The 27,933-nt window shown below is 41.3% G+C and overlaps 3 protein-coding genes across 7 annotated transcripts in view; 2 read left to right on the plus strand and 1 right to left on the minus strand.

Annotated features, from left to right (window-relative positions):
- tulp4a (TUB like protein 4a) overlaps positions 1 to 16,091 on the plus strand; it is a 31,591-nt gene extending 15,500 nt beyond the window's left edge. For 2 of the 3 annotated variants that reach the window (XM_069685554.1, XM_069685562.1), the window contains exons 5-14: positions 234 to 414; positions 4,943 to 5,050; positions 5,256 to 5,422; positions 5,642 to 5,866; positions 6,108 to 6,342; positions 8,290 to 8,434; positions 8,938 to 9,109; positions 9,311 to 9,404; positions 9,525 to 13,012; positions 13,102 to 16,091. In XM_069685554.1, the coding sequence (XP_069541655.1) occupies positions 234 to 414; positions 4,943 to 5,050; positions 5,256 to 5,422; positions 5,642 to 5,866; positions 6,108 to 6,342; positions 8,290 to 8,434; positions 8,938 to 9,109; positions 9,311 to 9,404; positions 9,525 to 13,012; positions 13,102 to 13,218 (4,932 nt within the window). In that variant the 3' untranslated portion in view covers positions 13,219 to 16,091. The remainder of the gene's footprint in view (positions 1 to 233; positions 415 to 4,942; positions 5,051 to 5,255; positions 5,423 to 5,641; positions 5,867 to 6,107; positions 6,343 to 8,289; positions 8,435 to 8,937; positions 9,110 to 9,310; positions 9,405 to 9,524; positions 13,013 to 13,101) is intronic. The other variant, XM_069685567.1, reaches the window with a different exon arrangement.
- A 709-nt stretch (positions 16,092 to 16,800) lies between these two features.
- On the plus strand, positions 16,801 to 26,275 carry tmem181 (transmembrane protein 181). Of its 2 annotated transcripts, none has more exons than XM_069657138.1 (17): positions 16,801 to 17,098; positions 19,068 to 19,171; positions 20,174 to 20,241; positions 21,291 to 21,381; positions 21,477 to 21,595; positions 21,767 to 21,883; positions 21,966 to 22,046; positions 22,144 to 22,243; positions 22,367 to 22,497; positions 23,574 to 23,665; positions 23,759 to 23,816; positions 23,900 to 24,002; positions 24,087 to 24,138; positions 24,242 to 24,324; positions 24,435 to 24,524; positions 24,604 to 24,670; positions 24,764 to 26,275. In XM_069657138.1, the coding sequence occupies exons 1-17, from the start codon at positions 16,965 to 16,967 to the stop codon at positions 24,846 to 24,848; spliced, it is 1,575 nt and encodes a 524-aa protein (XP_069513239.1). In that variant the 5' UTR covers positions 16,801 to 16,964; the 3' UTR covers positions 24,849 to 26,275. The 2 variants fall into 2 exon arrangements, with proteins under 2 accessions (XP_069513239.1, XP_069513237.1); XM_069657136.1 differs by lacking the exon at positions 16,801 to 17,098 and adding an exon at positions 17,191 to 18,772.
- Positions 26,244 to 27,649, minus strand: dynlt1b (dynein light chain Tctex-type 1b). 2 transcript variants are annotated; one of them, XM_069657139.1, is made up of 5 exons: positions 27,600 to 27,649; positions 27,371 to 27,412; positions 26,926 to 27,049; positions 26,737 to 26,814; positions 26,244 to 26,444 (listed from the first exon to the last, which is right to left on the minus strand). In XM_069657139.1, the coding sequence occupies exons 1-5, from the start codon at positions 27,624 to 27,626 to the stop codon at positions 26,374 to 26,376; spliced, it is 342 nt and encodes a 113-aa protein (XP_069513240.1). In that variant the 5' UTR covers positions 27,627 to 27,649; the 3' UTR covers positions 26,244 to 26,373. The 2 variants fall into 2 exon arrangements, with proteins under 2 accessions (XP_069513240.1, XP_069513241.1); XM_069657140.1 differs by lacking the exon at positions 26,244 to 26,444 and having other exon boundaries at positions 26,739 to 26,794.
- Between the last annotated feature and the right edge of the window lie 284 nt (positions 27,650 to 27,933).

Below are 27,933 nucleotides of genomic sequence, written 5' to 3' on the forward strand. Positions count from 1 at the left end.
TCAAACTCAGTATGCATATTTGTCTCTTTTCATCGCCTTCATCCCATTTATGTCTATTTCTCCCAGTCCCTACTTACATTTCTCTTTGGTTGTTTGCTCTCTATCTGTCATCTCCTTTTCTATTTCCAAGAGTGCATTCCGTCCTTGCCATCTTTCTTCTTCTGTCTTTGTATCCAAGTTAAATGTGTCTCTCTTGTTCTTCTCCCTAATAACCCTTTATTATTTCTCTCCAGGTGTTGTTTGGTACGGCCGATGGACAGGTGATCGTGATGGATTGCCACGGGCGCATGCTGGCCCACATTCTGCTGCATGAGTCGGATGGCATCGTCAGCATGTCTTGGAACTATCCCAGCTTCCTGGTGGAGGACAGCAGTGAGAGCGACACCGACTCTGACGACTACTCCCCACCGCAAGGTAAGCTGCTCAGGGCTCTTAGTGGCTTCTTCAGGCACAACACTGAAACATTAGCCAGTATAGATGTAACAGTATTATCCGGTGTTGAATTGAAGGGCAACAAAGGTTGGCTTGGTGATGAGTTGTGTCTCTAGGGAGAGAAGTCCAGCTGTTTCATATGTAGGTTTGTGCAGAAGCAGGACAGTTTGGGACAGTCTGTGAGCATCTAACTCTTCCCCCCTTTTACATCCATTTTTACTGCTCCTACTACACTTTCTCGTGCTCTTACTCCTGTGGGAAGGGAAAAGATTTCCCACTGGGGGCACAAGTTATGCCTGGTGGGTGTGCCCTATATTATCATATGCATCTGCAGTTCCCCCCCTGTATTCTTATGAATATTTTAGACCCAGGGACAGGTTAACATACAAGTGAAGATAAACTGCCTGATTGAGTATAAAGATCATACCAGCTATTATTCAGATCTAAAAGTGGGACATAACTGATGAATTTAAAAATGATGAGAAGTAACAGATCAGAAAGCATGTTCAGTACTGTTTCTGATCTACAAAGGAGCTAACCATTAACACGAACAATCTTTGTCATGATTAAATGTCTATCTTGAGATCACTGCTTTGCCCTCGTTATTATCACATGGCCTAGGGTGCTTTTAAATAAAGGTCTTTTCAGAAGGGGGGCGTCACACCGCCTGCGTACCCGCTTGCATCTCGGGGTCTCACTGCGCCCCTCGTGTGAATGGACAGGCACACAAGCGCTCCGCGAGTAAACGCCAAGCGCTCTACATGTGGTAACCATGGAAACTGCTTCTGTGCACTGCTGTATCCCTGCCGGTACAACTGTATTTTCTCTATATGCTATAACAAATAGCTAAATTAGCATAGCTGTAACTAAACCGTTACCAACTAACGTAGCGTATAGCCTGGCTTAAGTTAAAACTTGCGTTACATTACCTAATAGATCCTGTCTTGTGCTGATGCTCTGCCATGCAAAGGCCCTCCTGTTTATGTCCCGGTAACTGTTTACAAAGTACATACTGCACGTCGTGTAGAAAAAAAGTTCAAGAACTTTCAACTATGGCAGCGGGGGCGGGGGGTGTGTGCGTGAGATAAGCACTGCCGCGACATTTTCACGGGATTGCACCCGCTTGTTGCTCTGCCTGTCAGATTGCCCATGCCTCCCTAACTGTCTGCTCGCCTCCCATTGAAAATGAATGATTCGGCGCTTTGTCGGTGCATTTGAGATCTTGAATAAGGCACCAGATACCTGTATAATCCCTGCAACCACAGGATTGTTCCTGATCAAGCAGCTTGTAAATAACGTCCAAAGTTTCTAAATTGTAAAAAAAAATTAAGTTAACTTACATTCTACACTGACTTGAAACACAGATTTGACAAGCTGCTTGCAGTGGTGTTACAACTATGGCAAGTTGCCGTAGTCAGACTGGGAATGCGTTTGTTTTTTTATTCAACTTTATTGTGTTTGGAGTGTAAAGTTATTAGTTTATTATTTGAGGCTTGAAGCTAAAAAGATAGGTCATTTGTGTTCTCTAGATCTCACTGACAACACCAGCTATTTAAGGAGGTGGGAAGGTGACTATTTTCCCCTTCCCTAACCATTGTGAGGACGGGAGGGAGAGGTGCATTAAAACAAAAGAGTGTGACCAAATGGAAGGTAGGTGGGAGGACTGCGGTGAAAGACAGAGGGCAGGAAGTAAAGACGAAACGGAGTGAAAAAAAGCTCTCCTCCTGACGTTAATGTCGGACCTCTTAACAGTGTGGTAGCTGTTGTCATAACAGTAGCAGCAGTCATTGTGTCAGGGTGTGCGTCACTCGGCTCCTCATGTGCATCGCACTTACAGTCAAGTGCACCGTCAGAGCCTCTAAATGGGAAATTAATTGCATTGTGTTAAATGAAGATGCAATTAGCAACAATGGCTGTTTTGTATTTTCAGACGTGCTCTCTTTGACAAAATTGGCAAGAACTCTCGGAACTAGTTTACCTGCGAGGTTAAGGATGGCCTTGAGTGATATCACAGTTGACTGCATGCTATTATTAGCTTTAGGGTCCTGTTTTTATCCCCTGCAGCCAGTCTTGGAGAAACTGTACAAAAATGGCTGGATCAGTTGGAAGATGAAGACTCCCTGGTAGAAGATTTCCCTCCACCTGAACTTAATTCAAGATCGTCATGATTCATATATTTTTGTTTATCCTCTAATGATGCAAGCCATATCAGCTTTTCTAGAGTTGTAGCCTACATGTATATATACAATGCTAAACAAAAAAAGTTAACTGTAAGCCTGAGTGGTGAGTTCAATGCCACTACAAAGATGGCCAGCGTGTATCTGGGGCACTAGGACGTAACCAGTCACTAAAAGGAAGATTTGCGTGTGGTTAGCTCTCCCAACCCTCCTGCTGCTTCTCTGTGTACACCAGCCCACATAACCTCATTTTATTGGTTCCTGTTTTGTCTTTTTGCCTCCTTTTTCCCTCCAGCTTAGTTAGTCCCTGTTGCTAAGGCTGTATTTGTGAGGGTCTGTCCTCCTCCTGCTGTGCAACCCCCCTCCCCACCTCACATAGGGCCAAGTGGTTAAGCTGAAAAGTGCTTGCCTTAGCTGGAACACTGATTATGCTCGAACTCACTAATTAAACCAGTCAATAGTAATTGATTGGCCCACGATAGAAATTATCTCTCAAGTCGACAACCTGACTGAGACACCAGGCCTTCCTCTTCCTCCGGCTGCCAGATCACTCTGTCATGATATATGATGATGACCCATTATCACTGCACTGCACAGCACAACACTGCATTTACAGCAGTGTCGTATATCGGATTCAATGCAACACCCATTGTAAACTGATTACTATAGAGACGAGGTAACTGTGTTGTGCTTAACGTTAAAAGCATAGGTGGATACTTAATTTGCATTGCTATTTGGGTCATTGAGGATGTTTTAATTGAGAGGGTATCTGTGGTTGTCAGAAGGTGTTTATTTATAACAGTTTTTCAGAGAATGCAACTTGTAAACAGCTACAAATGCAGCAGGTGGATGTGTTCTGTGTGTATTATTATGTATGGGACAGAAGGGAAACTCACTAAGAGAGAAATCCAGTTACTGCAGTGTTAATTTCATTAACGAAAATTATGATGAAGATGAGACGTTGACGAGCCTAAAAAAGATCGTTGATATTAAAAACACGTTTTGTTTTTTTTTCGTTAACGAGACAGGACTAATATGTGCTCACAGAAAAGGGGAGTGTTACGCGTCATTTGAAGCTTCTTCCGCACAAAAAGGAGCGATCACCGGCTGTCTGCTTCAGTCAGACTGTTAACATAAGAAGCAATGATGTACCACTGCTGCTGTAAATAAGGCCAGAGAGGAATGTACTAACTAACTAGACTAAAACTAGGGTATGGGTAAAAATGAGGGTGGTGTTAATTACTTGCGTATATCAATGATTTCTGTGAGAAGCACATCACATGGAGACTTCCACACTCTAATTGTACTCTTTTCTTCACTATATTAAGTTTTAATTCACAATGTACTTCAATCTGATCACTTTGCTTTGCTTCAGTCCCCCAACACACCTGCACCTCTGCTCTCTGCACAGCTGCTGGCCCCGCCCCCCTCTTTCTGTCAAAACCGCACGTGAGCTGCGTGTGCACTAGGGGCATTATTAATGACGTAGTGATCAAAACGATAGATCGATCATTACCAATGACATCGGCGAACAATTTGTTTATTTGAAGCGGACATCTCCGTCGTTTAATTGCAACTTCAGGACACGTTATAGAAATCTGAAGCAGCGGCGGCAATAATTCTGTAGCAGAAACACTGAAGTGTGACTAAAACTAATGAGCATTTTCGTCTTAAGACTAAGACTAAATCTAGAAAAAGCTGCCAAGATTAACACAGAGTTGTTGAGGGAGCAACAGCCCCCAACTCCAGGTATTGTAAACACACACACACTTTTATGGCCCACGCTGGAATTGCATATCAATAATGTCATCCTATGTAGGTTACCTTTAATGAAACCTCGTTTACAGCTGAAACAAACATTATTTTTATAATGGATGAATCTGCAGATTTTTTTCTCTGTTAATGGCATGGTTTGTAAAATGTGGAGACCACCATGAGGCCATCTTGTTGATTGTTTTGTTCAATCAATACCACAAAGCCAATAGATTTTTAGTTTACTATCACATAATGAAAAAGAAAGAATTGAGAAGCTGGAAGTCTGCCATGTTCGTCATTTTTACTTAAAATAGAATCTGTTGTCAGAATATCTGCCGTCTTATTTTTTTGTTGATTGACTAAACAACCCATAATGCAGTACTCATTAGTTAACATCCACTATCAGTACTACATTACTTTAATCTAAAAATGGGCAAGTTATAGTTTGTTCATAGGTGTTTTAGTTAAAAGAGTTAGTTTTCAGTTGATGCCATATACTGTAAACAGTCTCTGAGCCCATAATGTTGCCTTCACACTGCCTGTCTAAGATGTGCGTGTTGTCCTGTGTCTCTCCTCAGTGCACAGCCAGAAACCACTGCTGACAGTCAGCTTCACCTCTGGAGACATCAGCCTGATGAACAACTACGACGACCTCTCTCCCACCCTCATCCGCACCGGTCTGAAAGGTATGTGGGTGTCTTCTCATGAATGCATGCTAAAGTGTTCAGGCAACTCTGTCTTTGTGTCATTTCTCTCTATCACTTGTTTATACCCATTTCTAAGATATGTCTTAAGAAATTGTATGTTTTCTCTCTTGTTAAAATTGGCCGCAAACATATGTTAGCCTGCATATCATCATGGGCACCTTTTCTCCTGTGGCTTCTGCTGTAGATGTGGTGGTCCAGTGGTGCTCACAGGGGGACCTCCTTGCAGTGGCAGGGATGGAGAGGACCCTCCTCTCCTCTGACCCCACCTGTCCTCCCCCCACCAGGAACGCTATAGTCAAGTTCTACAATGTTAGGGGTGAACACATCTACACACTGGACACACCAGCACAGGTGATTACTTCCCTTATGAAATGTGATTCAAGGTATTTGCCAGTGTACAGCTTCAATTTTAGGCAGATTACTTAATTAGTAACCAGTAATAAACACATTGAAATTACTTAAATGTTTATTAAAGTTTGAACAACTATCTAACATTAACCTTTAGAAAGGATGAAGGGGAGTATGTTGTAAATGTGACAAAGCAGTGTTATCTTCTCCACCCCCCTGCAGCGCCCCATCACTACGCTGTGCTGGGGTCACAGGGACTCACGTCTGTTCTTGGCATGTGGCCCGGCGCTTTACGTCGTGCGAGTGGAGCACCGCGTCGCCAACCTGCAGCTCCTCTGCCAGCAGGGCATCGCCACAGCAGTGAAGGAGGAAAAAGACGTTGCCAAGCTCACTATGCCTTCCCGCCTCTGTTCTTACGTCACTACTGCTTTCGTCCCCACCATCAAGGTAACATAAAACAGGAGGTGATGCATCCATTAAAATCATAAAAATAAATGTGAAGAGCTTCCTGTGGATGTCCTTGATGCATACCAGAGCAGTCATTGATGTCACCTACTCACACAGCAAGACAGAATTTGCCTGGGATGAACCGAGGCAAAGTGTGGCTTAGCATGACAAACTTTAATAGCAATACTACAAATAAAATTGTTGTAGTATCAGTGAAATAAGCCCATGTTTTCCTTTTCAGCCCCCCATCCCGGATCCGAACAACATGCGTGATTTTGTGAGCTACCCAACAGCAGGAAACGAGCGTCTGCACTGTACCATGAAGCGTACGGAGGATAACCCTGAGGTGGGGGGACCCTGCTACACTCTGTACCTGGAGTACCTCGGAGGTCTGGTGCCCATCCTCAAAGGTCGACGAATAAGTAAACTGCGTCCAGAGTTTGTCATTATGGACCCCAAGACAGATGGGAAAACAGGTAAACCTGAAATTAATATTTGCAACTTAAAAGAACAAAATTACTACATTTCAAGCTAGCTAAGTTTCTACAAGTTGCCACTAAACAATGGCAGAGACATGTTTTGTTTTTCGGCTGTAATTATAGAGAAGGAGAAACAATGAGCCTTCATTTGTTACCGAGGGATATTAAAATCAGAGAGAAATGGGTGTCTTAAAACATGACTGGAGCTGGTTCTTAACTCCAATATTTCAACTTCAGTAGCAAAGCAGAGTTATATTTGTATGTTACTCCCATGTGCTTGTTCGATGAGCTGCTATTTTTTTTTATTTGTATGGATGACAATGTATCAAAATGCCTTTTCTTTGTTTTTGGTAAAACCTATTTTACTGTGTTTTAATTAGGGCTGTCAAAGTTAATGCGTTAATAGCGCGTTGACGCACATTCCCTTTAATGCCACTAATTATTTTAATGCGCGATTAACGCACGCACGTTCTATTATTATGACCCTCTGACCACCCCGTAGTTTGAGAAATCAGGAAGCGGTGCAGCCGCAATGTTGTGGATACCAGGCAGAAACAAACTTTTAAATGGCAAATTCAACCTCAAAGGCCTGCTAGATGGTTCTCTGGACAAGACAAATGTTAGTTACCAGTGGCAGTGTTTTTGCCACACATTTTCAGAAGCTATGCAGAGAGCAGAGGTACAGGTGTGTTGGGGGGACTGAAGCAAAGCAAAGTGATCAGATTAAAGTAGTTTGTGAATTAAAACGTGACTTAAGGTGAGGGATGAAAGAGGGTAATCCCGACTGAGTAAGTCTACATGTGAAGTGCTTCTCACAGAAATCATTGATATATGCGATGATTGCCATGTTATGCTTTCAGCATATTTTTTTAGCATGCAGTACCCTTGAGGTTATTCTGTAGAATATTCTGGACAGTATTTGTCATTGTTTTGGAATGTTGCAATGATAATAAACATACATTTGCATAAAGGAAGCATATTTGTCCATTCCCATGTTGATAAGAGTATTAAAAACTTAAAAAAATATCTCTTTAAGGTACATTTACAACAGGTAAAAAATGTGCGATTAATTTGCGACTATGGACAACCATGCGATTAATCGCGATTAAATATTTTAATCGATTGACAGCCCTAGTTTTAATCATAAAATACATAAATGTTTTAGTGTGTGAAAGGACTCAAATAGGACTTCTAAATGTATTCCTCTGAGACATAATTGCCTGCTCCAGTACTTTTCCGGTTATTTGAGTTTCTTGACTTGGCACTCAGAGAGTGAGTGTGTTTTAGTCACATAGAGCAGACCCGGCCCATGTTAATTAAAAGCTGCTTAATGGGGGCTCTGATGGCCCCTGGGTTCCTCATAAATCAACCTGCACCCTCCCCACACAGTGATAAATGAAGCCAGCCATGAAATGGTTCCAGCCCATCCACACTTAAATGTCCATCAAATAAATTAGCTTGACCTAAACTGGAGCAGCGGTGGTCCACAGACTCTGTATGAATGAGGAAATTGGAAAATTGACGACAATGAAGCTATGTTTTGGACCAACTGGACTGGGTCTAAATGGTTATCTGTAGAAATGCTGCCAATGTGTTTTTCTTTCTTAATTTTTTGGTTCAAGTCTCCAGATTGTTAAAGTACATTTCCTCTAATTCCAACTGTATCCTTATAATTTCTTGCCATTATGTGAGGCATCTCATAGGGAAGGAAAGGGCGAAAGGAAAGTACAACCCTATTTCCTCCCTGTTATAGTCCACATGGTTATACCAATTTAAACAGCATGAATATGAACATTTAAGCATCAAGATAGTAGTGGTTTTCCTGCATCATTGTTAATGAGGTGTGAATAACACCACATATTAAATGTGTTTATTAAAATGTATCTTGTAAACTACTAATAAGAATCTTCTATTCACTCCAAATTGACTTGTTTTCATCCTCAGACGAGATATACGGCAACAGCCTGATATCTGCCATGATTGACAGCTGTAACTGTTCAGACTCCAGTGACATCGAGCTGAGTGATGACTGGGTTGGCAAGAAATCTCCAAAGATATCCAGAGGCAGCAAATCCCCCAAACTACCCAGGTAACCAGACACTAATGCTTTGTGTACTGCTGCCGTCTTTTACTGATACTTCTTTTTTCTGTTTGACACTTTTTCATCAACAGTCAGTGGTCCATGTGAAATGGACACGACACATATTATTGAATAAATCCAGTGAAGGCAGATTGGTTTGAAAAGTGCATTATTAGGTTTTTGAATTAGAACCTGATTTATAATTAAACATTTATTTTACCACGCAATCCAAGTTCAGCATGAATTAATATGCTTCTGTGACAGCAGAGAAACAAAGAGTGCCTTACATTAGTCACTCACTCCTCCAACAGCATCAAACATAAAATAGAACATTCAAATAAATGCGTCCTCAGGATGAATTTTGTTATTGGTGTGCTGTTCCAGCAGCTACTGAAATCTTCCCCCTCCTTCCTGTATTAACCCTTTTACATACACTTCTAATAAAATGTTCTTGTCTTTTTGCTTCAGTGCATGCCTAAACCTTCTTTTTTTATTCGCTACCTTCTCTGTAGAGACTTAGTTTGTCCCTTTACCAACAGGATCAATATTGATCCCAGAAAGTCGCCCAAACTGTCTCGTGCTACACAAGAGATCTCCAGGTCGCCACGGTTACCTATAAGGAAACCCTCGATCGGGTCGCCCAGTCTGACACGGAGGGAATTTCCTCTGGACGACATCGCTCAGGTAAAATTATTTGAGCCAAATTAATAATTTTTCTCTGGGTCATTGATCTTTCTTTCACTCACTGACTTGTCAGGTTGCTTGTGTGGGGGCATTATTTAGTTTGATGATTACTTTACACATTTCACTTTTATAAAGGTTTTATATTATGTTTTGTTTTGTTTCATGAAAAATAAAATTATTTTCTTTGTTCATGTCATGCAGCAAAATTACCTTGCTCAGGTCACATCCAATATTTGGGGAACAAAATTCAAGATAGTGGGGCTGGCCACATTCTTGCCAACCAATCTTGGTGCAGGTAATTAATGAATAACTTTGCCTCTAAAAAACACTTTCTAAATGTAAAAGTAAAATTAATTTAAGTTGCTATTTTATATTGTATATTTTGATCATTATTACTGCGCCCTTCTCTCCTTAGTCATCTATAAGACCAGCCTCCTCCATCTGCAGCCCAGACAGATGACCATCTACCTGCCGGAGGTGCGCAAGATCTCCATGGACTACATCAATCTGCCTGTCTTCAGCCCAAATGTCTTCAGTGAGGATGAAGATGATCTGCCTGTCACAGGCCCTGCTGGTGGAGCCGACGACAACCCGCCCTGCACCGTCAACATCCCTATTGCACCCATCCATAGTCCTGCCCAGGCTATGTCACCCGCCCAAAGCATCGGTCTCGTCCAGTCCCTCCTAGCCAATCAAAATGTTCAGCTGGATGTCCTAACCAATCCCACGGTGACCCCTTCTGGGGCGGCGGCCAGTGGGTCAGACCAAAGCCAGGACTCCATCCTGACAGCCCAGTACACAGTGCCCACCCGGTACTCCAGTCCTGGTCAGGTCATCTTTGGGGGACTAGAAATGGGTCGCCTAATGGTGGGACCTCCACCTTCTCATCATCCTTCACAACAACAGCAACAACAACAAAATCACCATCAACAACAGCATCACCACCAACAGCAACAACAACTACAACACCACCAACAACAAATTCAGCACCACCAACAACAAATTCAGCAACAACAGCAACTCCAACAGCAGCAGCAGCAACTCCATCAACAACAGCAGCAGCAGCAGCAACTCCATCAACAACAGCAGCAACAGATGCTCCAGCACCAACACTTACAGCAGCAGCAGCAGCTTCAGCAACAGCACATACAGCAGCAGCTCCAACACCTACAACAGCAGCAGCAGCACCAACATCAACTCCAGCAGCACATCCAGCAACAGCAACAACTACAACAGCAGCATCAACAAATTCAGCAGCACCTCCAGCAACAGCAACAAATGCATCATCAACAGCAATCACAGCATCAGATGCAACAGCAGCAGCACCACCATCAACTTCAGCAGCAGCAGCAGCAGCAGCTCCAAATTCAAATTCCTGTTCCCTCCATGTCATCAGGGCAGCCTTCAGGTGCAGCTGTGCTTCAGCCGGGGGCGCTGCAGATTCAAATCTCTCATCCACCCCCTGATTTAGTGGTGGAGAGAGCAGCAGGGGGTGAACATGAGCACCTACTGAAGATCAAAGCCACCCGGCCAACTCCACAGCTGGCTGAGGGAGATACTGTGGTGTTCAGTTCTCCTCTAGAGCTCAGCAAGATGAACCCCCCGCCCCCCTACCCCGGGACTGTTGCTGCTGCTGTAGCTGCTGCAGCTGCTGCTGCTGCTGCCTCGGCATCGGCCTCTAACGCGGCCTCCAACGCTGTATCTGGAACAGGAGGGGGCACCAGTGGGACTCCTCCCCCCGGTGACCTTTGTATGAAGAAGGGAGACTTTCCGCTTTATCCTTCAGGTCAGCAACAAGCGCAGTATCCCACACCATTGGGATATGAGAGGATAACGACATTTGACAGCAGTGGGAATGTCGAGGAAGTGTGTCGTCCTCGAACACGCCTCGTCTGCAATCAGAATGTCTACACACTCCAGGGACCTGGCAGCTCCGCCACTCTCAGGGTCACCTCCTCATCCTCCTCCTCCTCAGCGGACAAGAAGATCCAGCTACCCTATGCCTCTGCCACCCTCAACAGACTCACTGCCCCTCGCTATTCTATACCCAGTGGAGACCCGCCCCCGTACCCTGACCCAGCCAATCAGAACAATACTGTAGGCAGGAACCCTGGACAGAGGCTGGACAGCAGTCTTATCCACGCCACACTCAGGAGGAACAGCCGAGAGGCCGCTCTCAAAGTTTCACAGATGCTGGAACCGCCCAGACCACTGCCTCCTAAGGCCAAAAATAGTAGTGCACTAGCAGCCTCATTCCAGCAGAGGGTGCCAACAGCCTTATACACCTGCAGCCAGTGTAGCACTGGATCCAGTGTTGGAGGCACTGCCCCAGGGAGTGCTAACGGAATAGCAGGAGGAACTATTATCAGACAGGATTTTCCTCCAGGGAGCGGAGCACCACACAGCACAGTTATTGTTCACTCTAACAGTGCTACTCCTCTGGCCTCCCAGTCCTCTTACAGCCTGCTGAGCTCTCTTGAAGGATCTGGGAGTGCAACAGGAGGAGCAAGTAACAGAGACAGGGCTGATTATGTGAATTCAGCATTTACGGAGGATGAAACACTAAACCAGTCACTGAGGCATCTGGCGCTGGGAGGAGGTGATGCATCAGGGCTGGTTGTCAAACGCCCACCTCCCTATCAGTGGGACCCAGCTGCCACTGAGGAGGTGTGGGTTCCTCAGGAAAGGACAGCAACGCTTAATCCCACTGGCCCCCCCGGACCCCACAAACCACCCCCACTCATTCTTAGCCCAGCTCAGCACTTGGATGTGTCCAGACTGCCTTTTGTCCTCTCTCCAAAGTCACCCACCAGCCCTAGTGCTGCATCATTTCAAGCTGCTGCAGCAGCTGCAGGCTACCAAATCTCTCTCCAGTACCCTCCAGGGACCGCCTATTCTGGAGCCCAGCTCCAGCCCATCCCAGGGTCCCCACGCCCCTGCTCCTCCCCAAAGGAGGTGGTTGCACCACTACCCTTCTCACAGCAGGATGCCACCCTTGTCTTACCGCCGGGATACCCTGCAAACCTGGCAAACCTCGCCTGCTGCCCTCTCCCACCTCTGTATCCAGGAGGAGGTGCTTGTGCTGGGCTTCCCATTCCCCCCATCGCCCTTCACACTCCTTGGGGTACCTATAACTCCTGCCCACCTATGCCCAGTCCTGCAGTGCCACTACCACCCAAAGCCTCCCACATGGCAGCAGACAAAAAAGTTATCTCGCCTCCTCCCCCTCCTCCCCCACCTCCTCCGCCACCACCAGCAGAGCTGCAGAGTCATGGGGGATTACAGGAGGCCATGGCAGACGCTGGGGAAGGTTATCAGGAGGTGCTCTCTCTGACTGAGAGTCCCGTTCCACAGCGGTCTGAGAAGTTCAGCAAGAAGAACCGTAAGCGAGCGGACGGGCGCACGGAGGAGGCTAACGTGCCACCACTGGCAGAAGGGAGCAAGTCGAAGAAGGAGGGTAGAGCTTTAGGTGATTTCAACTCTCTCATCTCCAGTCCGCGCCTGGGAGGACGAGACAAGAAGAAGCTGAAGGGACAGAAAGAGCAGCAGTTGAAGGCAAAGAAGCTGAATAAAGCCACTGCCAACAGTGAGTTCCAAGACAGTTCAGAAAGTGAGCCGGAGCTGTTCATCAGCGGGGATGAGCTGCTCAATCAGTGCCAGAGCGGCAAGAAGGGCTGGAAGAGTAAGAGGAGCTTGAGGGCCGCCAGCGAACTGGACGAGATTAAATGTCGAAAGGCCAACGAGAAGGAGGACAGAGGGCTGGGCAGTCAGGGGTTTGTGTACGTCATGGCCAACAAGCAGCCGCTCTGGAATGAAGCCACGCAGGTGTACCAGTTGGACTTTGGTGGGCGGGTCACACAAGAGTCTGCCAAGAACTTTCAAATTGAACTGGAAGGCAGACAGGTAAGAACTGTCACTCACCGCTTGTGCTTCTCTCTTCTCTTCTTTGCCTACAGTGCTTATGAACTTTTCTTGTTTGTTTTTCCTCACAGGTGATGCAGTTTGGCAGGATTGACGGTAATGCCTACATCCTGGACTTCCAGTATCCCTTCTCTGCTGTGCAGGCCTTTGCCGTGGCTTTAGCCAATGTTACACAACGCCTCAAATGAGATGTCCTCTCCCTACTTACGCTGAGTTATATCTGGGATTTAAATGCAATCCTTTGAAGGGGCACAGTTGTTTGTTTTGAGATTAATAAACTTTGATTTTTGGAGAGATAACTAAAATCAGCCCTGGTCAGAGAGAGCGAGAGAGAGATACAATCACGCTGCACTGCACAATGCTGCCACTAGAGTTGGTGCAATAAGCATTGGCTGCATTTGCCAAGGATGCCCTCAGATTTGCTCCGTTCGGCAGTCGGTGGCACCTTGCGATGCATGTAGGGCCAAAGAGCTAAGCTTTGGTAATCATCATGCAAATAAATGCTGCTTTAGCTAGAAGAAGCTCATAGTTACCTGGTAACCGATGGGTTTACTGAGAGAGAGGAAATGTCGAGGTGCAGTTTTAAAACGAAGCAGCAGTAATACTTGAAAACAACACTCTGGAGATCAAAGTTTTTTCCCCAGAGTGCACAGGTACTACTGGGCACTGAAATCCATTGCTGTACAAAAGTTCAGTGAAACAGTTACCACTTTATTATACTGCTTTTGCTTTTAGGATTTTATTACATGACTAAACATGGTGGAGGGTGGGAGGGTCTTTTTGTTTTTGCTCTCTGCCATTCCTTTTGTTACGATCTCAATCTATCTCAGCTGGAAACGAGGCTTAGATATATGCATCATTTTGGAGCACTACTAAGAGTTCACACTTGACTGTTGTGAAAGGTGTGTCACTGATGAAAACATGGGATAAGATAGATGAGGTGAACTGCAGTCTTTTCCACACGGTTTCCTGGGACTTTGAAGGAAGAAAAAATGTTACTCTGATACATGGATTAATTTATATGTAAATTTAGTTGTTTATCTATTCAGATATGAATTTTAACATTATTGTCATTGTTTGTGATATACAATCTTCATACCCTGTCGACATGGTTTTCAACTTACCTGCTTTATTTGGGAGACTGTTGGCTGAATTTGAATATTGCTGTGTTGTCTGGAGTAATTCAGGTGTGAGGGGCTTAGAGAAAAGCTTTGACTGACATATCCTGTACTTAGTGAAAAATCTACATATGGTGACACGGGCACATAAGAAGTCGCCAAGGCCTGGATTGACTAACTGGCATGAAGTGATGTGTCACCTGCTGTCACTTCTGTGAAGTGAGTGTAGTAGTTTGGAAGGGGGAGGGGAGCTGTCCCTGCTCTTAAAGCCCACACTATAAAAACATATAAGCAAGGTACAGGAAATATTTTTGTATATTTCTCCTATGCCATTTCATACTCTCTCCAGAAGTCATGTAAATACATATCAGTCATATGTAAATGTTGTAAAGAGACTTGGGTGACTTTGACAGATGTCTGTTTACACCTGTCTCCACTGTGTTTAAAGTGTAACTTCAGGTGTGGAGCGATGCTGTAGTACTGTTTAACTCTACAGTTAGACCACAAAAAGAGTAAACAAGCTGAAATCATTGTCACTGAATCTTTGAAGTCAGAACTCCAATGAAGGATGAAGCTATTGACATATTTTCATTTATTAAGCTGACACTGAAATCTTTTATTTTCTGTCAGGCAGTCAAGCTTGTGTTCATGTTGAACTGAGGACATTGAGCAGGGCCAGCTGATAGGAGGGCGGGTGTTAAGTATTAGGCACATTGCATAAATCTGCAGTAAGTTTAATTTGAATAAGATAGTCGCCAAATTTAGTGAAAAGGGCAGTTATATTTGGGCTTAATAACATTAAGTAGGTGTGATTAGATTGACCTCTAACATTTGTGCCAAAATATGCATTTGCTAAAATTTGAAGTGGAAAGAAATGGGACAAGAAGGAAGTTCTTATTGTTGATAATAAAAAAAAAAAGAAAGCTGCCACTTTGGACCAGCTCTGTTTTGGTCTCTGAATCAATGAGATTATTTCATTCTTTAGTGTGATCTTTCTATATCACAGCGTGAAGCATGTCTGTCAAAGGGGATCGAAGGGGATTGAAAAAGAATTTTTTTAAAAGTCTCTACTGATGGTAAAAAATGAAAAGAACATTAGCATGTCATAAAGAAAATATCCATCTTTTTGTGTTAGTTGTGCAATATTTTCTTAGGGAAAGATCTTTTTTTTTTCATCGCTTTTGACCACAGTTTGCTCCGTTCTTTTAGTTCAGCATCTCAGTTGCTGTCTGTACATTTTATTTATGAGATTATTTCCTAAAGGAGATAAAGTATCTATACATACTGTATATTGTGGAGTTTTTCCTGAACATTTCTTTGTGTTGATGAGAAAATTTGTTACAAGTGTAGCCCAAATTGTGAGATGGGAAGGTGGGTTTGTGTCAGGAGGGTGGGGGAACGGGCAAATTTTCAGTTTTTTGTGAAGTTTGCATTGGATGGAAAAGATGTGAATGAGTAAGTGCCCGGTTTAGTGTAGTTGGTAGACTAGTTATGTCGAGTGTAACTGTCAAGTCAAGGTGTGTCTGTATTCAACTGTGCAGTCTACCAATCCCATCAGTGTTAAATCTATTATCTTTAAACATGTGTGGTCATGGCTTCTTACACAAAAACACACAAACACACATCGTTCACATACGTTCACAAGTGTAAGCCACTGAGTTCATGTTCAGAACTGCCTATGGACTTAGGTTAGGGATTCACTTTAAACTGATTTCATGAGATGACCTGTTGTAGATATTGTAGGATCTGGCTTTTCTTTAGAAAAGATATGTGCTTTGTATTTGTAGACGTAGACCTAAAAGACAAAAACACTTGAAAAGAATCTGAGTCTGATTTGGTGACTGAACGTTTATAGTGAATGGATAGTAAGGCATGCCATGTAAATTATTTTATAATTGTATATGTCACGCATCTTTTGAATAAAACGTCATTGTTTCAGAAAATTTGTTGTCTTTGTCTAAATATTTATCAGGCATTATTGTTAAATTCAGGGGCTGCATTGTTCAAACATAGCCAGCAATTTAGAGTTTACACAAGGTGGCTCCATTGTCACAGCAGACATTTTGACTTGTCATAGCAAGAAAAGTGCAGGTGGAACTAATACTACTTAAACAGTGGCTCAGTTCCATTCAAATGTCCAATTAAAAGTGAACATGCACAAAACCAGGACCCTGAAACTCAAGAGTGAATTTGTATCGAAGTCATTGTTATAAGATTTATCATGTTATTAACTCAATACCTCACAAGTTTCACTCATTTCACTTTTATATGCCAGAAGAAATAACCTAATTTTGTCTTTGGTTTTCATAATTATGATAACAAATCGAATTCCAAAATTCCTTGTAAGACGTTTTATCATGTCTGTAACTCAGATCAAAGGGACATCATTGCTTTCAGTTGTTGATATGCAAGGTTTATTAATGATTTTCAACATCCCCACAAGAAAACACAATATATAATGTGTTAAAAATGTATAATATGTAAGGCAAAATCACACACACACACACACCCACTCTGATGTTTATGAAACACCACTGTGGGTTCCCTGTTGTCATTAGCTGCAGCTGTCTCTCTCTGTCCGTGGTGCTGAACTCTGATCACGTGACCCTCCTCCCGTGTGTTGCCTGTGTGCTTCCGCCGCCTCTTCTTTTTTTACGGCGTTTTTTTCTTTCTTTGAACCTACACAAACAAAACAGCTTCGGCTGCATTTTCAATTAAACGGGCTAACAATACAGACGGATCATTGTTCTGTTCTCTGAGGGACGCGGATCGTTTCCACATCGCCATTTTCAGCCGCCAAACGGCTCCATGTAATCATGGACAACGACTACTCGTCCGGCTTGGAAAACCCTCTGTACAGCGAGCTGAAATACTTCTGTCGGAAGATACAGGAGGCCTACAACGAGCTGAAGGAGGATCTGACACCTTACCGAGATGATCGCTTTTACAGGTGGGTCTCCCTTATTATCTACAAACACAAAGGCGAGTCCATTCCCCGCTGCATTACACATCATTTGTATCTTTGCGCTGTATGCTGGTGATTATAAATTAACAATTTGCACCATCATATGCAGACCACATGTTATGTATTATGGATGTTATTGTGACAGGCAAACGAGAGGTGTTCATTGCTGAGATTTTCTCTTATTATATTTCAGATGATTCCATTTTAAGGCATAGAGCGTCCCTGAAATAGAGGAAAATAGTGCAACCAAATCTATCTTGTTTGTTCTTCTTTTGCAGATCTTCCTGTTTCTTATAAAGGGAGAGGCCTATATTCCTTTCGAGGCAACAAGTGTTGTCTAACCATGTTAACCTACATGGGCTATATCTGCATTAATTGTAATGAAACATTTGTGTCTCCTTTAAAATCTAATGGTCGTTAAGATTCTAAGAAATTATTTAAGATCGCTTAAATTGTTCATTAGAAATGTTTAGCTCATTAGAAATTAAGAACCAACGTTGCCTTGCGGCGTAATCGTGCTACGCATGCGCAAAGCGTCATCTCAGCCGTATAATAGCAAATACATTCATGTTTACTAATGATAATGAAACAAAATACATCGAGCAAATGTCTAACATTGAAGCGTTAATGACACGTTCATACATCGAAAAGCATCTACATTAAAAAAAAGGAGCAGATAGGATGAAGCGAATTCTGCGTGAAGGACCCTTTCCCTTTCATATTCACTTCCTCCCTCTGAATAAAAAAAAACAAAACAAATGATAAGGGCCTCTAAGGTCGAGGTAGACAACAATCTAAATATAAAAAGAATCTAAATATAGAAAATAAAATAAAATAAAAAGACAGTACAAATCAAATTAATTACAAAAGGTTCTGGTTTTAATAGCTTCAGAGTTTGTGCAGTATTTAAGTGTGTCCAGGAACGATTGGGTTTTTGTTTTAAAAATGTACAAGTGTGTATATGAAATTAATGATTAAAGTTTAACGGCATACAATTTCTTGAGAGGTAATTTACCATAAGAAAAAAGGAAGACAAATTCAATTTTGAGTTGAATTTGAACATCTAAAGTTTCTGTTTAAAAAAAGATTGCATAATGTCTGACAAAATGTACAGTAGCCCTACCAAAAAAGTTGAGTTATCGTTTCACCTGAGTTGTGACAGAAGGAGCCATGTTTAGCCTGTATTTTAAGATAACTGAATATACTTGATAACATTTAACACTTACCTTATTGGATACAAAATATTTCCTAGGCAGTAACCGAGTTTTCTTCCAGACTATACCAGTATACAAATTATTTTAAACAAATAAAGTAGCAGTTGAGGAACACGTGTCCACTCCTTAAAACATATATCCTCTTTATTTCAAATATAGTATGAATTGGGTATGTTCATTGTTTAGCAACGAAATAGGACGCAGTTTATCTAAATTGAGGGCATGTTTTCAGGGATGAGAGTAATTAAACCTTTGCATAGCGAGGGAAGGAAAGGGCACATGATGCAAGAAGGGACTTCCCCCCTTTGGAATCACGTGACCACTCAATCGATGACGTAGCATTCAGGTTGTCGCAGAGTGATGTTGATAACACGGATGTGGATTCACTGCGAAATTTTAACGCTTTTTCTCGGCACAGAGACTGCGAACCGCAAGAAATGGAGCTGTAAGTGTATTATGTAATTAGCGGATACGACTGAGACATGTCACGTATATTTAAATGTGTGAGAACATGTGCTGAAACACTGTGTATCTGTTTTTTTGCCATCTGTTACTGCTAGCATATGTTAGCATGGACGCTAGCAGTTTTGCACATCCGTAACTGAGGCACTGGCTATAGGCTGACAAAATTAACCTCAAAGCAAATATTACCCATGTCAGTTTGTCTTTCGCGCACTCTGTAATTAGTTCAGGTGTTTAGCTTGTATGTGTTCGCTTTAATTCGTGTCTCTCTGTGACAGACTGGCCCCCATGCGGCTCTACACCCTGTCTAAAAGACATTTCGTCTTGGTGTTTGTCTTGTTCCTGATCTGCTTTGGCGTCACAGTCTTCATTGGGATTGCAGGTATGATTGATAATCATTTCTGTAACTCTGATCAAACGTAAATGATGGTCAAAAAGTAATTTTGCTTGCTTTCAATTCAAAGAGCTTTATTGACATCAGAAACATAGATTAACATTGCCAGAGCAAGTATCCAAAAAATACACAATAGCTCCTAAAGGTCATACAAGAAGATAAAAATAAAACGTGTAAACAGAGCTGTATAAAACTGCTGCATTATAATCACTTGGGAAATATTTAACTTCAAATATAAACTGAAAATGCTGAATTTTAAAATGTTGACACCAGTTAAGTACATAAAAAGTGACAACTGTGTAAACAACAGAACCTTTTTTTATTAGTTTAGTTTAGAAATTTATTTATTTGTTCATTGTGTGTACAGTTTGTCTATATACAAAGATGAGCAGGGCAGACGGTCAGTGAAGTGCATTTCATCACCTACTGTTATCAAAGTCTGATATCGTATAATTTAAGAACATTGCTCTCTCGACTTCTATGCAGTGTTTCACAAAACTCTGTAACCTTTCTGTAACCTTTACATGTGTTACTGCTGCGTACATAAAGATTTCAAGTTGTAAATATTTAACCTCAGCACTAATGCCAAATGTCTCCTTGTGTATACGCAATCCTCTTTAATGCCAATTCAGAGTTTTAGAAGCACTCATACAGTGTTATTTAAGTCTGCTGCAATAGTTTTTTTTAACACAGTCATATAGCTGGTGTTTCATGAGAAAAAATGCAGCACAAGAGCAGAGTTATAAGCAAATTCCTTTATCCGAGCTATAGTTTTATTCTTCAAACACAGTTACTCAGTTTAGCAGAATCTGCCGTCTAAATGCATTTATTATTTTGTCATCCAGGTAGATTAGTCCACTCGTTTGCACATACAACTTGTCCTCATTAGTCTTATAGACTGGGACATTTTGAGGTCAGTAAGGGTTTTACTCTTCTTTACAATATTGCTTTCTGAAAAAGGTGTTTATTTGTGTTTTCTTAATTTCACAGGTCCTAAGATTATTTCTGAGCAAGAGAACAATGGTGATCAGTTACTTGTCAAAAATGGCTCACTTAAGGTAAGATCAAAATGTGTGTGTTGCTGTGTAAAGCGGGGTACACACTACAAGATAACCAGGCCGATTTTGGGCAAGATTTTCAGTTTTGAGAGTCACGATGGTGGCTTTTTGTGAATGGGATCTGTTAGTGTGTGGTGTGCTGTTGTGGCGTAATCATTGCTCTCCACACACTATAGGAGCAAAACTGTTAAATGTATGATATATATTGTATGTGTGGGGTCTCTCACATTTTCAACATCAATTAAGATTTGAAAAATCTTTCATTGTGGGCCAAGCATTAGCCAGCAGTATACATCAGTGCTACTTCCTATTCATGTCAGGGATTCTCGTGTAACAGAAGCCCATTATTGTTTATGTATTTACCACTGTCTATGAAAGTTTTTTGCTGACTTTATTTAAGTTACTGCGAGGGATAGTATCTTTTCTGAACAGCAGACAGCTTTGTCAGAGTTTTTCTGCTTCCTGGCAATTCTGTCTGTTGTCAGGTTTTGACTGTCTTACACTTGATTGAGTGTGTCGGATGCTGTCTCCTCATTTACACGTTGCTTCATGTCATTTTTTATTAGTCGATAAAATCTGTTAAAGTGCTGCATTTTTGTTATAAGCAATCAACTGATTGAAAAAGTGTTTTGCCATTTCAAAGCTATATGTTTATGTGAGGTTGCAGATATAGTGATACATGTGAAGGATAGGATTGTTTTGCTTTACATTGCAGGGAGGGTGGTTGAATGCACGTCACATGTAGGTGCAGAGTAATCAAAACGGCTGCAGCAACGAAATTAAGGCCACTAACACTTTAGAATCAAAACACTGGGTCTTTGTAAGATGATACATTTCTATACATGGCTGACCAAGATGTGCAGGAAAATGTAATTTAATTGTTATGTTACCTTGCAATTCCTGCCTTAACCCCTCCACTCTGAATTCAATGTTTCATCTCCTATTTAGAGAGAATCTTTGGGTTTTATGCCTTAACATCTTCTGTGTTGCCATTGACAATTATTCCTTATAATGGAAACTAATGATATCATTCATTGTATGTTTTTTAGACGGGGCCCTTCCATCTGCTTTCCACTCCCCTCACCACCTACAACCAGCAGCTATGGCTCACCTGTTTGATGCAGGCTGAACACAGCAACAGTAAGACCATAACAGCAGTTAACCATGACTGATGACAAGCTTTCTCTTTTGTCATTTCTGAGTTAACAACCTGTTTTTACTGCTTCCTGTATCAGTGGGAGACTTCCAGCAGCCGTTCGAGATCTTCGTTGAGCTAAAGGGAGTGATGCCGGACGCCAGCCTGAAGCACATCAACGATGTGCACCAGAAATCACGAACACTGCACTGTGGGGATGTAAGTGTCAATCAGCAACCCAGCTGCACGTCTCTCTCACAGTCATTAGTCATTTAGTCAGACAGCGGCAACCAGCTCAGCAGTGTGAGTTTATGGAATGGCATTTATAATGTGAAATGAGGTTGCTGTAGGGCTTGATTTTGTCTTCTCTTTTTTTGTCTCTCTTTACAGAAATGTGATGAGATCATTGTGCTCCATTTAGGCTACATGAACTACACTCAGTACCAGGTCATAGTCAGCTTCAAAGGGCTTGAAAATATCACGTATGAAATCAAGGTCAAGTTTTTGGTAAGTGACAAACACCTGCAGGGTTTTTCTGTTTTGTTTTTTTTGTTTGTCAGTCACAGCTTTTTTCATTTCTCTTCTTCAGTGGAAAACGTACAACCCCACCTTTTCACAAGTGGAGATCTGGTTCCGGTTTGTCTTTGTGGTCTTGACCTTTATGGTGACGGTAAGAGCACAGATGACTTTTTAGGTCTTAATGTTTCCAATCAACAAAGATGATAAAACGAGACTCAGGACTGACTCCTTCTCTCCTCATGTCTCAGTGTATGTTTGCACACTCACTGAGGAAGTTCTCTATGAGGGACTGGGGCATAGAGCAGAAGTGGATGTCGATCCTGCTCCCTTTGCTGCTACTCTACAATGGTGAGTTTGATGCCCCTTTCATTTCCACAGCCCAAAAACTGTGCTTTTATGTGTCAACTGCAAATGTAAAATGTGTCTCGTCAGGTGCGTCACTTATTCTGTTTTGTTGCTTTTGCTGTTCAGATCCATTCTTCCCGCTGTCCTTCCTGGTGAACAGCTGGTTTCCTGGGACGTTAGATGCTTTCTTCCAGGCTCTGTTCCTGTGTGCGCTGCTGCTCTTCTGGCTCTGCGTTTATCATGGCATCAGAGTTCAGGTTGGTCTAGTAACCTTTTTTTGTTTTACAGGCAAATAAGTACAGGTTAATAAACTAAAGAAATACATAAATGACAATGACAATATAGCCGTACAAGAAAGTGTAAAATTACAAATTGACAAACAGAAAACAAAAAAGGGAGTAAATTATAGACAAAATATAATTATTGGTACGCTTCAGTAATTCAAATAGATTCAAGACCAGCTCCAGTCATGTTTTAAGACATAAAAGGCTCTGCTTGAAATAATAAATTCTGTCTGACATGTTTTTTCTGCAAAATATGTTTAATTACCTCGTAAAAATCCTCCCAAAACATCTCCTCCTTCTCCCTCATTAAAAATTCCCCAATCTGCATAGTCCCCGCCCACTATGTACGACGTTTCTCCTTTGGTAAAATTACAGCCGTAAACAGAACACGTCTCTGCCATCATTTAGTGACAACTTGTTGAAACGTAGCTAGCTTGAAATGTAGTAATTAGTAGTAGTAAAGTTAATGTTGGTAGTCACCGTCACCCCGTCCATTAACAGGATTGGCTCCATAGGTTTGTGACGTCTCAAACCTGCCAATCTGAAAACGTGTTGTTCAGCCTGTCCTTGGTACACTGCAGTTTAAAAGCAGACAGGCCCAGCCATGGAGATGACTGCTTATGTTGTCCCTGATATGTCTTGTAGCACATGAGAAACACCACATGGAGATGTTTACAAGGTTAAAACCAGTTCAGTAACTGAATTAAACATATGATTGGTATAGCAAGGGTTTTATGTAATCTTGTCTGCACTTCCATTTCAGTCATTTTGTAGAATGTCTTCAGCTGAAGGATTCTGGAGTAGTAATCGATATTTGTTTTGTATATTATTCTGAATTATTTTTTTCCAGGGCAGTAAAATATGAAATGTAGCTTCCCAAAAGAAAGACACTGTTGGCAGGAGAGCAGTTAAGCTGCTGCTCTGTAGAATGAATTTAAAAATAATTGTATTTGTCTTTGTTTTGGAAAGTAATTTTTAACTTCTTGATATAAATGCACAGACCTTCTGCCAGTTTTTTTAAATTTATGTATTTTCTGTTGTTCCCACAGGGTGAAAGGAAATGTCTGACGTTCTACCTGCCGAAGCTGATCATCGTAGGTCTTCTGTGGCTCTCAGCGGTTACACTGGGCATCTGGCAGACGTCAGTACATCCTCTGTGTTTTTTAACTGCCTGATTCAAAGTGTGAATTACAACGGAACTGAAAATATCAACTCTCTGTTTCTGAATTTGCAGGGTTAATGAACTCCAAGACCCAACATATCAGTATAAAGTGGACATAGTTAACTTTCAGGTGAGACTGTGACCTATAACAGACGTTTGAACAATGTCTTCTTTTCTCCTTTATCTTTATAAAGTCTCGTGTTTTTTCTCCAGGGCATGAAGGTCTTCTTCCTGATTGTCGTCGCCCTCTACATCCTTTACCTGATCTTCCTGATCGTCAGAGCTTGTTCTGAACTCAAGAACATGCCTTACTCAGGTATCACAGCACAACACACCTTTCTGTATTTGATTCAATCAGTTTCTTGTACTATGAAAACATGAATATGTTTTTGGTTCTCAGATCTCCGGCTAAGATTTTTGACAGCACTGACGTTCGTAGTCCTTGTTATAAGGTGGGTTTTAAGAAAAATAGAAAACCTGAAAGGTCACTTTTTGATTTTGATAAGGTGGCTTATTTGGTTGAATTTAATCCTGTGGTTGTTGTTTCTCCTCCAGCATGGTCATTCTCTACCTGAGGTTTGGTGCCAAGGCTCTCCAAAACAATTTTGTTGCCGAACTGTCTACTCATTACCAGAACTATATCCTTTCAAACTATCTTTTATTGCATTGTCACCTCAATATAAGCATGTGCAAGGGTATGTTGTGTGTCTTTAAATAGTGAGAAATCATTCCTTAACTCCGGACATACCAGCTGAATTTCTATCTTTTTACGGCCTTCTCAACTTTTACTTATACACGTTAGCATTTGTGTATTCCCCCTCCAAAAATGCCCTTTATGGTGAGTAATACAGCACAGTTTAAATGCAGTAGTTGATGAACTAATGTATTAAACTAATTGGTTTTGTTTGATGTCACAGACTCCCAGCTGAAGGATAATCCAGCTTTCTCCATGCTAAATGACTCGGATGATGAAGTAATATACGGGTAAGCATTTAACTTAACTGTAATTCCTGCTTCAAACAGCTGCAGGAAGTATTCAACGTGAATTTACATAACGTTTTCTTTATCTCTTTAAAGGAGCGATTATGAGGACATGCCTTTACAAAACGGACGCGCTATCAAAGCAACCTCCAAGTACCAGGATGAGAGTGACAGTGACTGATGGGAGCGATGTGATGTTCCTCTTTAGTGTCCCTACATTACTACACAATACTACAAACTACTGTATTGTGTGTGTGTATGTAAATAAGGAGTATTTGCATTGGTAAAGCAAAATGATAAAGTGTAAGTGTACATAAATATATTTTTAAAAAAAGGCTTCATGTCTACTGAATGTACTGTACTTTTACTGAAAGTTGAGGCAGGAAGCCACCTAAACCTATTTTTGCTTTGGTCGTCATAACAACAAGGGAAACAAACACTCATGTAAAACTATTTTTACCAGTATGTGAACTTTTTTTTCCTTCAAAACCAGCATTTCTTCACAACCTAAAGGTTTAAAATGATCGGGAAAAGTGCTAATATTAATTGTGGATTCTTTTTTTTTGTGTTAATCAGTTATTTTTAATGCTTTGCGTTTAATCACTGTTGTCTCTTTATTCTTGCACTGGATTTGTTTTACAATACTTTCCACTCTCTGACAGTCTCAGATGAATGAGACTGTATATATCTGGCCAAAGCTGAGGGACGCCACACTTTAGGTAGAAAGTAAGCAAAGCCTCTGCTGCATTGCACTCTTTAATGGTATGTTGAGACTCTTGAGCTCTGACATGATTGAACAGAGAATTAAAGTGCCATAGCATTGTTGGCTAAAACACTTTTAATTTCAGACACGCTGGTAAAAATACAGAGAGAGCCTTAACTTGAATAAATACCACTAATCTCTTGCCACTCCTCTTCCCTTTGAAAGCAGCTTTGCAATTGCACTTGTTAAATAATTGTAATTATTTTGCCAAAACCTGAAAACATTTGATACATTGTATTATCTGACTACCTTGAAGAATGGATTTTGATGCATTGTGTGAATTTTACACAACTTTATGTAAATGGACTTCTGATCTATCTTGTGAAACATTTCTTATTCCAACATATAAAGTGGTTGTACCATTTGCCAAACATGTTTTGCCTTATGTAGAATATGTTCTTTTATGTAATCATTTATTCTCCCTTATCTTTCCTCATATTGCCTACAATGCGAGACTTGATGCCCTCTCTGTTGTTTTATAAAAGTGGAGTTAATGGACAAAGACGGCCAAAACAAACGTGCTTCTGTTATTTACAAATATCTCAACATGTATTCTAATCAAGATGGTGCCTTGTCTTTACAACACGATGTTCTCTTCTAAATGGGCAGCAGTCTCAAATGTGTAAATGCTTTGACATAAATGTACATTTTAATTGTTTCAGTGTGAATGTAGCTGATCATGATTTAAGGTGGTTGAATGAGGTTGTTGTGGGTCTGGATGCGTTCAAAGTTTTGTTGCTTTATGACATAAAAGCTGTAAATGTAGCTCTCTGTATTGTCATATGTAAATAAAGCAAAGTATATAGAGGATTGTATTGTTTTAATAAATTGCACTTCATATAAAAGGTTTATTTCAACAAAGCCGACATGAACATACATAACACCCTGGTAAAAATACGCAAAATCCTTCACAATTCCAACACCTAATGTACTTGTAGTCTGTTCAGATGGCCAGCCCAAAAACGCTGACGATACAGTACATGGACTTGTTTTCCCATCTCACTGCACAGCTTCCTGTTGGGGTTTGAACACAATAAATTCAGTGAAATTATCATCTCCATATGAAATGCAAAAAATATATAGTTTCTGAAGCTGACCAGTCAAATGCTTGACTCAAGCATTTTTACATTACATATCAAATTCACATCTGTAATTGCTCTGTTTACCAATTTACACGATTTTCATGCAAATATCTTGTTTTTGTAGAGTTTCTTGAGAGAAACCACTGTTGCAGCACTTTCTAGATAATTTTAAAGCGGCATATACAGTATAAAGGATAAAAGAAAAACACAGGTGATTAACTTACCATCAGTAGAGTTGTCCCAGAAGCATGTACTGGCTGTTTGCAAACCTGCTCCATTTTTCTGCATGATGATACAGGTAGCTATGGGAAAACATATCCACACACACTCTTCAATTCCAACTACAGAGTACAAGAACCATCAGAATATTAATGTTTTACTGCATAATAATCCTTAACCAGCACAGGATATACCTATGTATTTGAAGGGTTTCCCCAGCTTGCTGAGTTGACTGAGGCACTGCTCAACAACACTGGTGGTCCACTGGTTCACTCTGCTGTGCTGGTAGGCATTTCCTCCTATGGCTGCTTCTACTGACTACAGACACAATTATAACAAATAGTGTTTCATTAAAAACTGATAGATACTCACAGTCACAGACCTATCAATAGATTTACTATAACACTGTCAAATAGCAAAACCATGATATCATGAAACTTAGCACACTGTATGAAGTTGTGCTAAAAAGAGGTATGTTTGGGTAGGTTTGTATTCTAGGACGCTTAGGATGGTGACTAGCAACCGTTACTGCGTCCTTAGCAACCATGAGATCGCCCAAAACCAAGTTTCTTACGAGCCGATAAAATCTAAATGTTTCATGAATAACCTGACGGCCACCGACACTATCTTCTTGCTTACCTCTTTAATTATTTTGCTCACTTCTTCAACGACGAATGAAGTCTGTTGAGAAAGAAACGTTTTTTTAGTTTTAGCTAGCCAGCAGACATTGCTGCTCGCCTTCAACGCTCTGGTCAAACGAGTTACAACCTTAAAAACATTTAAAAACACGGCATTTTTTTGGTAATATCTGACTGTTGTTTCTAGATGACAAAAACATGTAATTACTATTGTAAAGCACAAAACCCACCTCCTCTTCTGTCTGGTACTCATCCATGGCTAGCTCAGGCGATGTCAGTTCAATCAGGCAAACGGGATTAACACTTCCGGTTATATTTTTTCAGAATAAAGTGTCGTACATGTCTACGGGACCCGATCACCGACTTTAAACTAGCTAAATTCACACAATAAATATTCCAAAAGCTACTGAGCTAGTCAACAAAATACAAGAGCTACTTTGGCATTTTTAAATTTTCAATTTTTTGAACAACAGATCGTAGGGAAGGCGTTACAGGTCGTATCCAAATACAAATTCTTAGGAGTTATGATTGATTCCCAGCTTAATTTTAAAGCACAGGTGAAAA

This window comes from Semicossyphus pulcher, unplaced genomic scaffold, assembly GCF_022749685.1.
Source record: "Semicossyphus pulcher isolate SPU_LCO1_2020_fin unplaced genomic scaffold, fSemPul1.0.p SCAF_11, whole genome shotgun sequence".
NCBI classification, from domain to species: Eukaryota; Metazoa; Chordata; class Actinopteri; order Labriformes; family Labridae; genus Semicossyphus; species Semicossyphus pulcher.